The 14,415-nt window shown below is 34.5% G+C and overlaps 1 protein-coding gene across 2 annotated transcripts in view; it reads left to right on the top strand.

Moving 5' to 3' along the window:
* Window positions 1-14,415, top strand: part of FSIP2 (fibrous sheath interacting protein 2) — an 84,856-nt gene that overhangs the window by 20,038 nt on the left and 50,403 nt on the right. The window contains exons 9-13 of one of the 2 annotated variants that reach the window (XM_023622163.2): window positions 1,344-1,433; window positions 9,168-9,280; window positions 10,112-10,154; window positions 11,623-11,729; window positions 13,786-13,849. In XM_023622163.2, the coding sequence (XP_023477931.2) occupies window positions 1,344-1,433; window positions 9,168-9,280; window positions 10,112-10,154; window positions 11,623-11,729; window positions 13,786-13,849 (417 nt within the window). The remainder of the gene's footprint in view (window positions 1-1,343; window positions 1,434-9,167; window positions 9,281-10,111; window positions 10,155-11,622; window positions 11,730-13,785; window positions 13,850-14,415) is intronic. The other variant, XM_023622164.2, reaches the window with a different exon arrangement.

A 14,415-nucleotide genomic window follows, 5' to 3' on the forward strand; every position in this document is an offset into this window, starting at 1 on the left:
AAAGAGCCCAAAAGTTCTAGCTCATAGTAAGCAATTTATTTCATCGTCCGATCAAATGAGACTACTGACCCTTCCTAAAACACAAATTACCTTTTGTTCTTCTTTGCCTCTTTATCCAATTTCCTCAGCCTGGATGACGTGCTCACTGTCCCTCTATCCAAATCCTACAATTCTTTAAGCTCCACTGTAAATGACACTCTGTAATGTCTTTTTTAATAACTCTGATTTGAAGATCCCTCTTCTTTGAGTCCCTGTAGTGCTTGTATCATTCTTAATACACTTATTACGTACTTCACACTGTCTTACTCACCCATAATGTTGTAACTCTCACCTTGGTGTCCCACAGAGCATCTAGTACTGTACATATGCGTGTGGGTACACACACACAGGCACACATACACTAAATATATGTTTGCTGAATGGACTAATTCGATCTATTCAATTCATTAAGATAATGAGAGCAATCTCATGCTTCAGAAAAGAAATCACTTTAGTAACTACATGCATCCCTATATTTCCAGCTGTTAACCTTCTCATTGAATAAGAAATAAATTTCAAGTAGACATTTTATTTTATTTATTATTATTTTTTTTTGGTGAGGAAGACTAGCCCTGAGCTAACATCTGTGCCAGTCTTACTCTATTTTTTGTATGCCTCCACTGCGTAACTGTTGAGTGGAGTAGGTCTGTGCCTGGGATTCAAACCCACAAAACCCGGGCCGCCAAAGCAGAGCACCCAGAACTTTAACCACTCGGCAATGGGGCCAGCCCCCAAGTAGACATTTTAAACATGTTTTTCCTCCGATCCCCTCTTTTGAAGAAGTAAGATATAAGTGAATTTAATTTATATTATCAAAATGACAGAAGAATATCTATTTCATAATTGAAATTGAATTATACCTCTATAGTAATGTTGTCATCTTCCACCAAGTAGACAGCGTCCAGAGGGAGAGAGAGCATGAGAGATGAAGGGAATATTAGGTGAATCTGCTCCAGTGGGAGACTATCCTGAGTAATTCTTTCATCACCATTATTAAAAATAAATGTTTTCTGGGGCCAACCCAGTGGCATAGTGGCTAAGTTCGCACACTTGGCTTCAGTGGCCTGGGGTTCGCCAGTTCAGATCCTGGGTGCAGACCTATACACTGCGGCTCATCAAGCCATGCTGTGGTGGCATCCCACATCGAGGAACTAGAAAGACCTACGACTGGCATATACAGCTATGTACTGGGGATCTGGGGAAAGGAAAAAAAAGGAAGATTGGCAACAAATCTTAGCTCAGGGCCAATCTTCCTCACAAAAAAAGGATACCTTAAAAAAAGTGTTTTCTTATATTTCTTTTAGCTTCTTCTCCAAAGAAGAAAAAGAAGTTTTCTGAAGATGTAAAGTTAGTTTACTCTGTTAGTGATCAGAAAGCAAATAAAGGAGGATACGGTAATTGAATATTGTCATAAGAAATACTAAATAGTAATTTGGGGAAAGACTGAGTTTGGAAGGCTTTTTTTGCTTAAATGCAGATAAATCCCCTGTTCTCTGTTATCAGATGACTGATTTAGAGTGATACATGTACAACAATGATACAACCTCTATTGCTTTCAGAATTTGATCTCTAGTTACTGATTTAGTGTTTTGAACTTAACAGTATATCATCATTTTAGAAAAATTAAATGAAGGGTCTATTGCTGTTAGAAGAACATTACATGAAACCTAACTAATTCCAAAATAATTTTTATAAGGTTCAAAATGACTTTAGAAAACTCTAAAGTGGGTCAGCAATTAAGTACATTAACGCCAGAGCTACTGTGAACCCTATTGAAATATCAGTTTCTTTATTGTTTATCTCACACTATGTTACTTAACCTGTTATCTCTTGGAGCTCACTAGCGTAGACCAAGAACTCAAATGACAGCAAAAGACTCCTCCAAATAATACACTATCAATAGTATAAGACTATTCAAAACCAAACAATATAAATTTCTTCCCACTATTAAATTTCCAGGGAAAAATTAAAGTGTGAAAGTGAAACCCTTTGTCCTATCAATTAAAATCCAAAGGAAAAAAGTCCAAAATCTTTCCTCCCTGAGTATGTAATTTGATTAGTTTCATCAAGACCCAGAACCCTGGGGAGAGACAGAGTTGCCTTAACCGAGGCTGTCGTCCACTCTCAGGACCACTCAGGTTGAGTTAATTCAACTCTAAGCTTTATGGGTCCCATTTTTAAAGTCCAAAGATTTTTTATAACACACCAAAGAGTTATTACAATACACACAATTATGACAACACCAGCCCCACATCTATTAAATGTAGACAATAAAAACTAAATTCTCAGTCTCTAAAGTAGTTATCTCATGCAGAGTGATTTTCTAAAACTAGTGTTTAATGCAGCCCAGCCTGGTCTTACTGTTGTCAAAAAATCTCAGTGGTGTTAGAGGAAAGGATGGTGGACAAAAAATATTGTTTTCAGCCTCACCAGGCTACCAGTCTATCTGTGACAATTGTCCAGGGATCAAACCTATAAATTTAATTAAGCACAGGTGGGAGACATATTCCATCAAAAGATGAAACTATATTGATAACATATCTGGGGGTGGGATCTGTCTATATCTACTCTCTACTCTAAGAGAGTGGCATGTGAGTCATTCTTTTTTGTCAATTTTAGGAATATACAGTAGTGACAAGTTGCTATGTATTATTAGAACTGCCCGTCTTTCCCATTCACCGTAATTAAACCTTCTTAGTTTCCATTTCATCATTGAACCCTGAGTATGAGCTTTGTACAGTGTCACAGCCTTTACACTCTTATGGGCAGTTTGCCTCACATTTTGTAGCGGGCAACTCTCCAAGCAGAGTTCAGAGCTCTGAATTCCCTATTGTCCAGCTTCTGATCTTGTGTTTCTATTATTCATTCTCAAAAAAAGATCCTGAGGCATTTATTTTGGTTTTTAAATTACCCTAAAGCAAAATGGATTTTTTTTACAATTGCATGAATTTTAACGCATGTATAGATTTGTATGACCTCTACCACAATCGCATAAGAACAGTTCCAAGATTCCAGAAATTTCCTTTTGTAGTCACAACTTCCTCCCTCCCACTAATAACAGCAGGTAACCACTAATAACAGCAGGTAACCACTAATGTGTTCTCCATCACTATAGTTCTTTTTCCTTTGGAGAATGTCTTATAAATGGAATTATATGGTATTTGACCTTTTGATAATCCAGCATAATGCCTTAAAAATTCATTCAAGTTATTGCATGTAGCAGTAATTTACTCTTTTTCATTGCTGAGTAGTATCCCATTGTATGTATGCACCAGAGTTTGTTTATGCATTCACCAGTTGAAGCAAATTTGGGTTGTTTCCAGGTTCTGGTGATTATGAATAGAAAGATTAGATGTATTCACATTCAGCTTTTTATGCGAACAAGGGATTGTTGGGTCATATGGTTAAGTGTATGTTTAAGTTTATTAAAAAATGCCCAAGTGTTTCCCAGAGTGGCTGTAACATTTTGCATTCCTATCTGTAGTGCATGAGAGATCCATTTGCTATACATCCTTGCAACCATTGGTATTATCAGTAATTTTTGTTTTAGTCATTCTGATAGATGTAGTGGTATCTCACCATGGTTTTCATTTGAATTTCCCTGATGGCTAATGATGATGAAGATCTTTTCATATGCTGTTTGCCTTTTTTAAATCCTGCTTAGTGGAGTATCTGTTGAAGACTTTTGCTCTTTTTTTGTTTTGTTTGCTAAGGCAGATTTGCTCTGAGTTAACATCTGTTGCCAATCTTCCTCTTTTTGTATGTGAGCTGTTGCCACAGCATGGCCACTGACAGATGAGTGGTGTAGGTCCACGCCCAGGAACCAAACCGGGGCTGTGGAAGCAGAGCATACCAAACTGAGCTACTAGGCCACTGGGGCTGACCCCTAGACTTTTGCTCAATTTTTAATTGGGTAGTTTTCTTACTGTTGAGTTTCATGGACTTGTCTATATATTCTGAATAGTAGTCTTTTTCAGAGATGTGATTTGCAAATCTTTTATCTTGGTCTGTGACTTGCCTTTTCATTTTCTGTTCCATTGATTTATCTATATGTTTATCCCTTTGCCAGTACTGCACTGTCTTGATTATTGTAGCTTTTTATTGTCTTAAAATCAGGTAGTATGATTCTACCAACTTTATTTTTCTTCAGAATTTTTATGGCTACCTTAATTCATTTGTCTCTTCCATATAAATTTTATAATTAGCTTGTCTACAAAAATATGCTGGGATTTTTGAATGAAGTACATTAAATCAATCTATAGATTAATTTAAGGAAAAAAGAAATCTTTACCATACACAGGGTCTTCCAATCCATAAATATGACATCTTCTCTATTAGGTTAGATGGGCCTTGCTTTCTTTCATAAGTGTTTTGTAGTTTTCAGCATAGAGATCTTGTATATGTTGTGTTATATTGATACATAAGAACTTCATTTTTTTGGAAATTTGGTTTCCAATTGTCCATGGCTGTTTTTTTTTTACTTAGTGATTGTTTCACAATCAACTATGAATAAATGTTTTACCTCTTTAAGTGGATGTGGGAACTTTGCCACTATATGTGTCTCCTTATTCCCCTCCCCTTTGTTGTAATTGTCTTGTGTATTACATCTACATACGTCAAACATCCACTCAGGCAATGTAATGAGTTTTATTTTAAGTAACTTAATAGGGGAAGCATAGTCTATTATATTTACTCATATAGTTACCATTTTGGTTACCCTTTAGTTCCTGCTGTCCCAGGTTTCCTTCTGGTATCATTTTTCTTCAGTCTAAGGAATCTCCCTTAGTATCTCTTTTAGAACAGATTTTCTGGTACTGAGTTATTATAGTTTCCTTTATCTAAGGATGCCTTTATTTTACCTTTGTTCCTGAATGATACCATTTTCACTTGATAGAGACTTGTAAGTTGACAGTTTTTTCCCCCAGAACTTTAAAACTGTTGTTCCACTTCATTGTGTTCTCCATGGTTCTGATGAGATATCTGAAATATTCGAATTGCTGACCCTCTGTAAGTAATGTGACATTTTTCTCTGGTTGTTAAGATTTTGGGAGGGGGATATGTTTTAGAAATTTGATTATGATATGTCTTGGTGTGGATTTGTTTTTGTCATTTTTCTCTTCCTTTAGTGTTCACTGAGTTTCTTTAAACTTTTAAGTTTATATCTTTTGCCAAATTTCCCTTAAGCAGACCTCATTCCCTCACAAAGGGAACTAGTACCCAAACCCGTTGATTATCATAACCATTATTTTTAAAACATATTTACTACATGAATGTGTATCTTTAAACCACATATAGACATATACATATATATATACCATTATTAAGTTATTTTAATGTAATTGATATGATACTGTATCTAGTCTTATGTGCTTTGCTTTTTACACTCAGCATTATGTTTCAAAACTTTCATCTATCTGTTACCTGGCATTTTACTTCATTTCATTACTGATCCTATCCCAATGTGCGAATATATCACAATTTATACATCAGTTTTTCTGCTGTATTTATTTCAACAATATTGCACTGAACATTCTTGTATATATATATATCTCCTGGCAATCATGGACAGGATATTATCTAGGGATTATGGGCCTAGATTTGGGATTTCTGGGTAATGTTTCCTCTTCTGAGAAATTATCTTTTCAAATCTTTTGTACATTTTCCTAGTAGGGTTGTTTTTCTTTTTTCTTATGGATTTGAAAGATTTTTTAGTCAGAGTAGACACTCATCTATTATATACACGTGTATGGCATAGCAAATATCTTCTTCCAATTTGTGATTTGTTTCTATTCTCTCTTTTTATCTTTTGATGTACAGAAGTTCTTAATTCAAGGTAATACAATTTTACATTTTTTTCTTCATGGTTTATACATTTTGTTACTTTTTATTTGAGGTCCATTCATATGAGTTCTCTTCGATGTGGCAAAGACATTAATCTTTTGTCTTATTTGTGGAAAATATTTCCACAGCTTTGTTAATGACTTTTATAGGTTTTCTCAAACATAAAAAAAACCCTGCAGAATCCTTTGTGCCTATCCTTCAACTTCAACAATATCTCATGGCCAATTTTGTTTTGTCTATACCCTCAACCTCTCCCTGCTGCCATATTGTTTTAAAGCACATCCCACACATAATATGATTTCATCTATCAATATGTATTAAAAGGATTATTTTTAATGCATAACAATACCATTATCACATTGCACAAATTAATAATTCCTTAATGTAGTCAAATATTTAATCACTATTCAACTTTCCAATAATCTCAAAAATGTCACAAAAATATTTTCATGTTAGTTTGAATCTACACTGACATACGTTGCAACAGTTTATATCTTTTAAGTCTCTTTTAATCTATAGGTTCTTCTTCCATGTATCCCTCTGCCTCCTCTCCTGATTTTTTGAATTATAGTTTATTTGTTGGAGAAACAGTTGCTTGTCCTGTAGAGTTCCTAACAGACTGGGCTTTTGCTGATTGCATCTATATAGTGTAATTATGTATGTCATTTTTTTCTGCATTTCCTGTAAAGTATTAGTTAGATCTAAACACTTTTAGTTTCAATTTCTTTAGCAAGACTGATTCCTAGGTGGTGATGTGTCTTTCCATCAGGAGGTATATAATATCTTGTTGTCTTTCTCTTTGTGATGTTAGCAGTCATTTATGTTCAAGGCCTAGATCCATAAATTAATTGGGGTTGCCAAACTGGAATATTTTAATTCTATCATTCCTTCTTCATAGATTAGGTAGAATACTTCTATAAAAAGAAACTTCCCCTCAACTACACTTGGTTACGTTGTGGTACAGGATACTTAGGAAAAGCAGACTCATGCTCAACATTTTACCATCATTTATCAATTTTCGAAGTCATAAATTGTTTCAATAGCATCCTCCAACAGTGAGCAATTACTTTTGTTTTGTGTCATTATGGATTCACGGACTTCAATAAATTTGATGTGTTTCAATACATTGCTGTTATTGTGTTTATTAATGCTGAAATTATGACAGTTCTGGCCAGTGGTAACCCCTTCATGATAACTCATGAGTTCTTTGTGATGTAACCCTAGCAGTTATTGATAGTTTCCTTGCTATTTTGGAAGACACGATTATCTAAGCCTATCTTGTACACATTTCAATTGCTTCAACACCATTGAGTTTCATTGGCATCTTTGAAAAGATAAAGTTATCATGTATAGATGGACCTATTTCTGGACATTCTCTTGTTTTTTGATCTATGTGTCTGTCCCTATCTGAATACAGTATTCTCTTAATTACTGTAGCTTTATAATGTCTTGAAATTTGGAAGTTTTAATTCTTCAACATTTGTTGTTTTTCTGGGTTGACTTGATTATTCTAGGGCCTTTGCATTTCCATAGAAATTTTAGAATTAGCTTTCCAATTTCTACAACATAGTCTGCTGAGATTTTATTTGGCTTCACTTTTCATTTCTTTTTCTTGCTGGCTAGAACCTCCCAGACAGTGTTGAACAAAATGGTGATTGTGTACATCCTAAGCTTGTTCCAAAACTTAAGGGAAAGTGATTAATATAAGTTAGAATATTAGCTTTAGAAACTTGAAGGCAGCTTTTATCAGAGGAAGGACATACTGTCATATTCCTAATTTACCAAGAGGTTTTATCATGGATGGATGTTGACTTTTAGCACATTCCCTCCTGCATCTTTGAGATAATCATCTAAATTTTCTCCTGTTTTTTCTTAATTTAATGAATTATTTTGACTTATTTTGATTGTTAAACCAACTCTGCATTCTTGGGATAAACCTCACCTGATTACTATGCATTATCTTTATTATATATTGTTAGATTCGATTTATTTTATTTATAATTTATGCATCTTTTTCCATGGGGGATATTGACTGAGGTTTTCTTTTCTTGTAACATTTTGTAATGATTTTGGTATCAGAGTGATCCTGGGATCAGGATGAGTTGGGAGAGGAGTTCACTCCTCTTCAATTTTCTGGAAGAGTTTGTGTAGAATTAGTGTAATTTCTTGCTTAGATATTTAGTGTAATTCAGAAGTGAAGTCATTTGAGACTGCAGTTTTCCTTGTGGAAATGTTTTCAACTACATATTCAGTTTTCTTAATAGATATCAGTTTCTTCATGTTATCTGTTTATTTATGAAGGAGATTTGGTGGTTTGTGTTTTTCAAGGAATTTGTCCCTTGTGTATTAGATTTTAAATTTATTGCCACATATTTTTTATAATATTCCTTTATTATTATTTTTAGTATTATGTGTAGACTCTGTTGTGCTGTTATCTCTAATTTTCCTGATGCTAGAAATTTGTGTCTTCTCTTTTTCCTGATCAGTCTGTCTTATCACTTCTATTGAACTTCTCCAAGAGTTGCGTATTAGTTTCATTATTTCCTCTCTTGTTTTTCTATCCATTTGATTTTCACTTGATCTTTACTGTTTACTTTCTTCTGCTTACTAAGTGTTGACAAGGATGTGGAAGAACTGAAACTCTGATGTAGTGCTGAATGGTATGTAAAATGGTACAACCACTTTGGAAAACAGTTCGCATCTCTCAAAACTTAAACATATACCTACCATATGACCTTGTCATTCCACTACTAGGAACTTAACCCAACGGAAAGTAAGAAATATGTCCACACAAAGACTTTTGCATGAAAGTTTATAAATGTTTCTTTGTAAGAGGCCAAAACGAAACAACTCAACAGGTGAGTGGATAAAAAAATTGTGACATATCCATACAGTGGAATACTTCTCAGAAATAAAAAGGAACAAATTATTAAAATATGTCACAACATTATATTGAATGAAAGAAGCCAGGCAAAAAAAGAGTACATATGCAGTTATTCCATTTACATAAAATTCTGGGAAATTCAAACTAATCTTGTGTGAGAGATGCAGAGCAGTGTTGACAGGGGTTGGGAGGAGAGAAATGGATAGATTACAAAGGTAGATGAGAAAACTTAGGGGTATTGCAAATCATATTTTGATTACAGTGATGGTTTCACAGATGTAGATATATTTTTAAATTGATAAAACCATTCAATTTAAATAAGTAGTTTATTGTACTTCAATTATAGTTCAATAAGTTGTCAAAAACAAAATAACTATAGTGTTGCTCTTTCATTTACTTTTAGAACCTGCAGCAAATGCCATTTATGGATCCCTAAGTAATTCAAAGAATGTGGTCAAAATTTCAGCTTCAAATTTTTGTCAGCCATATGTACAAGATAATGGTACTGAACAAAAGGTATGAAAGTATGTCTCAGACTTTTGTTTGGTGATTATTAATTTATCTGGATAACTTTCACTTCTGTGACTTATCTCCTCCACTAGAATGGTACTGATTGGTTAGGGACGTTAGGGTCTATTCAGGAGACCTGATTCCTTTCTCTGAAAGTGTTGAGTTACCTTTGTGCTAAATTTACTATGTAATTTAGCGGAAACTAATCCAAACAAACATTTAGCAATTATAATGATAATAATAGCTAGTATCTATTGAGCATCTACTGGTGGCCAAGCCCTGTGCTAAGCCAGAAGGAAGGGAAAATGAGGAAGCTGGGTCACACAGGATACAAAGATGAATAAGACATAATCACTCCTCTTGAGGAATCATTGTCTAGTGGGACAGACACAGAAAAATGCTATTACAATAAAATGAGAGCTTGGGATGAAAAATTTTATTTTGAGTCTAAGCAGTGTGTTCCTCAAGCATTAGATTGGATTAGAATGGGTTGGGTTATATTTACCTGAAACAAATTGAATGACTTTAAACTTTTTAAAACTAATCGTTGAATTGATTACCATGCCTTTATGCAAAATATGGAATACTAGAAGAGAAACAACTTTGTACATTGCCACATATTGAACTCAGTTTTGAACTAGTTAAATCTGAGACCTCTGTGGAAGGTATCTTAGGAGGTTGGTAATACGTATTGTCCCTGAGACAATTTTCATGTGAGAGAGAGGGTATAAAGGGGAAAAAAGTCTGCATTAATTTGGTTGATTGATAGAAGGCAAAATCTCTTTCAGAGGTACAGTTACTAATGACTATTTTTCTCTTTAACATTGTACCGTATAGAAAGATGGAGTGGTAACTAAAAAGTCAAGTCTTGATGATAGAGGTAAGAAAATGAAAAATAATCTTAATTGTTCTGTTATTTGTTAAGTACATAATTGTTATAATAATATAGTTTTTCAAGTTATTTGTTTTACCTGATTGTAGAAAACATGGTTAGTTTGGAAAATAAAGCATGGTATAAAACTGTTTGTGAACATAGATATTATAATTAGCCCCTATAGTTGAGTGGTTGATTGACGAGTATGGCTTTTGAAATCTGCAAAGTGTAGAAAAGTTAGTTTCCCTGCTGTGGCTGTTTATAGTCATAGGTAGAGCAAGTTACTTACATACTGTGGTTCAGTATGTTACAGTACAGAGAACTGTCCCCAGGAAGGTCCCCATACTCCACTGCCATCAATTTCCCACAAACAATATGTCCTATTTCCCATCTTAACCTTGAGTGGAATATACATTAGCTAAGGTTTTCTGTGCCTTGTTAGATTTCTGGAGGTCAATAAAAATACTTCCATGCACATCTTACATATACACACAAAAAATACTAGACACCCCCATCCAGTGGCCAGTGACCACCTTAAATTCAATACAAAATCAAATTCATCGTCTTCCCGATCCTTCTGTTTTTACCCAGGTGTAAAACCTGAGTTATCTTTGACTCTTCTTCTTTCTCCTATTTTGCATCCCAAAGTTGCCACTTTCTTTCTAATCTACCTCCTTAATTTATCTTGCCCTCTCTTCTTTTCCATTCTCACAGCTCCTGCCCTTGTTTCCTCCATCCTTGACTATTTTAGTAACGTTCCTCCAATCTCTTTTTTCCTCTTTTTTAAGATTGGCCCTGAGCTAACATCTGTTGCCAAGCTTCCTCATTTTTTTTTTCTTTTCTTTTTTTTTTTTTGCTTGAGGAAGATTGTCATTGAGCTAACATCTGGGCCAATCTTCCTCTATTTCATTTGGGATGCCACCACTGCGTGGTTTGACAAGCTCTGCTAGGTCTGCGGCTGGGATCCAAACCTGCGAACTCTGGGCTCCCAAAGCAGAGCATGTGAATGTAACCACCATATCACTGGGCCAGCCCCTTCTTTTTCCTCTTTTCAGTCCATGATACATTTTGTGTGAAAGCAGTCTTCCTAAAACAATAGCTTTGGTTATTCCCCTGTTCAAGTCATGAGGGTTTTTTGTTGTGGAGTGAATGAAATGCACACAGTTAATTCTGGCAGTGGTCTGTGGTTAGTTACAGGGATTAATCTGGCATAATATTAAATAAGTTAGGATCAGAGATTAAGGGTCATAGACTTGTCCCTAAGGGCAATGGTGAACCACTGGAAATTTGTAGGCAGTGAACATCAGAAAAGGTCATGTTATTCTTGGAGATGCTTCCTTTAAATCCTTGATCGTGGTAACCCAGTGATTGTGGCAACTCAGCAGAGGAACACTGGATCAATCTATTCGTTAACATTCACCCTTGTTCCAGCAATATTATCTTCTCACATTTAAAAGTATCTTTCTTTCTCTAGGAGCTATGTACATCTCAGCTCGAGATTCAATTATTTCAGCTCAAACTTCGCCCACAAGAAATTTTCACAGACCTTCCCAATCTTATTTGGATCCTCCAAAAGATGAGGTATATACTATTTCTTTTGTCCCTAATGCATACAGAATGAATCGTATGATCATAATCTGTGTAAAATAATTTCATTCATAAAGTGACCATACTGAATAGCTTTATCCCCTGAAATTAATCATACCATAATAAAATTTTAATAAGCCTAGGACAGTTTTCCTAAATATAGGCTACAACATGATAGTTCATAGTACGTCTGCCCCCTTCAGAGGGAGTATCAAATTGTGCTTCTTTGATTGGGCTTTGACTAGTACTGATGAATTGTTCAGAGGCAGCCATTGGAAAGTTACTAGCAAAGATTCAGGGTATGGCTTCTGGATATAACATAGATTTTTTTCTCTGTGGGTTGCCAACTTGTTATCATAGGAGTCAAAAGCACATCTTTCATTCCATTAGTAGCACAGTGTTAATTGGTTCAACTGTAATAAACAGTTGACATGGTTTAAAAGAGATTTAAATAAACTGGGAATTTACTGAATTCTTTCCAAATGAATTCTACTTGATTAGAGTGGAAGTGGCATCATTTTCCATGTTCTCTAATGCATAATAATTGATAGACTACATTATGCATAACTCCTAAAATTAATGTTTACCATAATATGCTTCTCTGTAGTTGTTTTATTATAAGTAAACATTTTACAGTTCAGTGTTCTACTTTGTCAATATCCATATTAAGTATGCTAAGAGTCAGAAAAAGAAATTTAACAACTTTGACATTTAAGGTCCTCATATTGCCCAGCAGATTTCAAAGACTTTTGTATTTTACTAAAAAACAAAACAAAAAACTCCTTTAAAAACAGTGTCTAAATTTTATTATTGACCTTTTTTGGGTAATGTATGTATTATTAAATTTGCCATCCATATAGATCTCAAATGAGTATCAAATGTCCACAAGTATCTGATCTATTATAAGAAATAGCATGAGCATTTTATTATGATAAGTATTCCATCCTGTTTCCAACATGTTGTACACAGCCTACCATTGTCAGAAAATGTATTCCTGGTGGCCTGTATTCAGCTCCCTGACCTGGGGAAAAAAGAAGTTTGTTGCACTGGATTTACCTCCCTGAGCAGGTTGAGTTCTTGGACAAGTCTAGAGAGCCACATCCCTGTGTATTCAAAGAACCTGTTCTCTGCATTCCTGCTCTACTTAAACTTTTCTCCTACTGTTAGTTTTGTTAAAAAACACACCTATTCTTCTGTCCCATTGAGTTGATTAACGTCCTTACTAATTAGTGCACTCCACAGATACTTAATTTTAGGATACTAGTGAATATTATTGTACAGAAGAAAGTTAATATAACAGGCTCAAGACCGCTGCCTTTAGAAGGGCCTGCTTGACAGGTTGGCATTTTGCTAGTGTTTGAGAAGTTGCCTTTTCTAACATTCCCTAACTCATATGGACATTTCCCTAACTGAATGGGTGGTATACTCTACCTAGACTTTGCAAACAATATGATTTTTGCTAAACATCTGATTTCCTTTTGAGAGGCTGGAATTTTAGTATGCACCAAGAGAGTGTGTCTTCATGACCAGCCTTCAGTGAAAATCTTGAGTGCTGAGTTTCTAATGGATTTCCCTAGGCAGAAACCTGGCACACATGTTAATGCATTTTTTTGTTGTTGGAAAAAAGAGCATACACCAGTGTGTCTTCTTACAGGACAGAGAGAGCATAAGGAAGACTGTGCATGGATTTTTCCAGATTCAGCCTGTATCTTTTCCCCTTACTTATCCTATAGTGTATATATCCTTTTACTGTGGTAAATCTTAAATGTGAGTACAGTTATATTCTGAGTCCTGTGAGTCTTAGCAAATCACCAAATGTGTGGGTGATCTTGTGTAACTCCTATGATACAATATGAATTTTTGAATTCTGTAAATAATAGATGTAATATAAACATCACAAAATATGTGCCTTTCTTACAAATTGACATATAAGAGAAGTTCTCAAAATCTTAAATTTCTGTATTTTGAGTATATAAATAATAGTTGATGTTCAACTGCTGGGGGAAAAAAGTCCCTTCAGAGTGTTTGTTTTGTTGTTTTAATTATATAGAAGGAGATTAATGCTGATTGGAATGAAAGACCAAACAGGAGACCAAGCTACCTCTGTGAATCAGGTAGATATCAGCAAGAGCTACTGAGTAAATCATGCAATCTGTTAATTCATTCTTTCAACTAACATTTATTGAAATTATGAATTTAATTTTATGTAATGAAATTATGAATTTTATGTAAAGCCTTTTCCAGCACCTATTGATATAATCATATGATTTTTTCTCCTTTAATTTATAAGGATTATATCAATAGATTCCATCATGTATTATCTTTCCATTTCAGAAATAAACCATGCTTGTCATAGTATACTTTTGTATATGTTTAAAATGCAAGTAAAACATACAGTCAGAAAAAAACCACAAAATAACATACAGCTAAATGAATTATCACAAAGGAAAACACCCCTGAAACCACTACATAGATCAAGAAATCTAACATTGGAAATCTTACAGAAGCCCTCATTATACCAACTCCCAATCAATATTTTCTCTCTCCTCCCCAAGTACTATTATTTTCTTGAAATCTGATATTATGGTTTAGTTTGTATATCCATTTGTGTATGTTTGTGCACTTCCTCATCATCTTATTATTAAGCCAGTACTCCACTGTCTTAATTACAAAAGTCTTT

The sequence above is a fragment of the Equus caballus genome, chromosome 18 (assembly GCF_041296265.1).
Source record: "Equus caballus isolate H_3958 breed thoroughbred chromosome 18, TB-T2T, whole genome shotgun sequence".
NCBI lineage: Eukaryota > Metazoa > Chordata > Mammalia > Perissodactyla > Equidae > Equus > Equus caballus.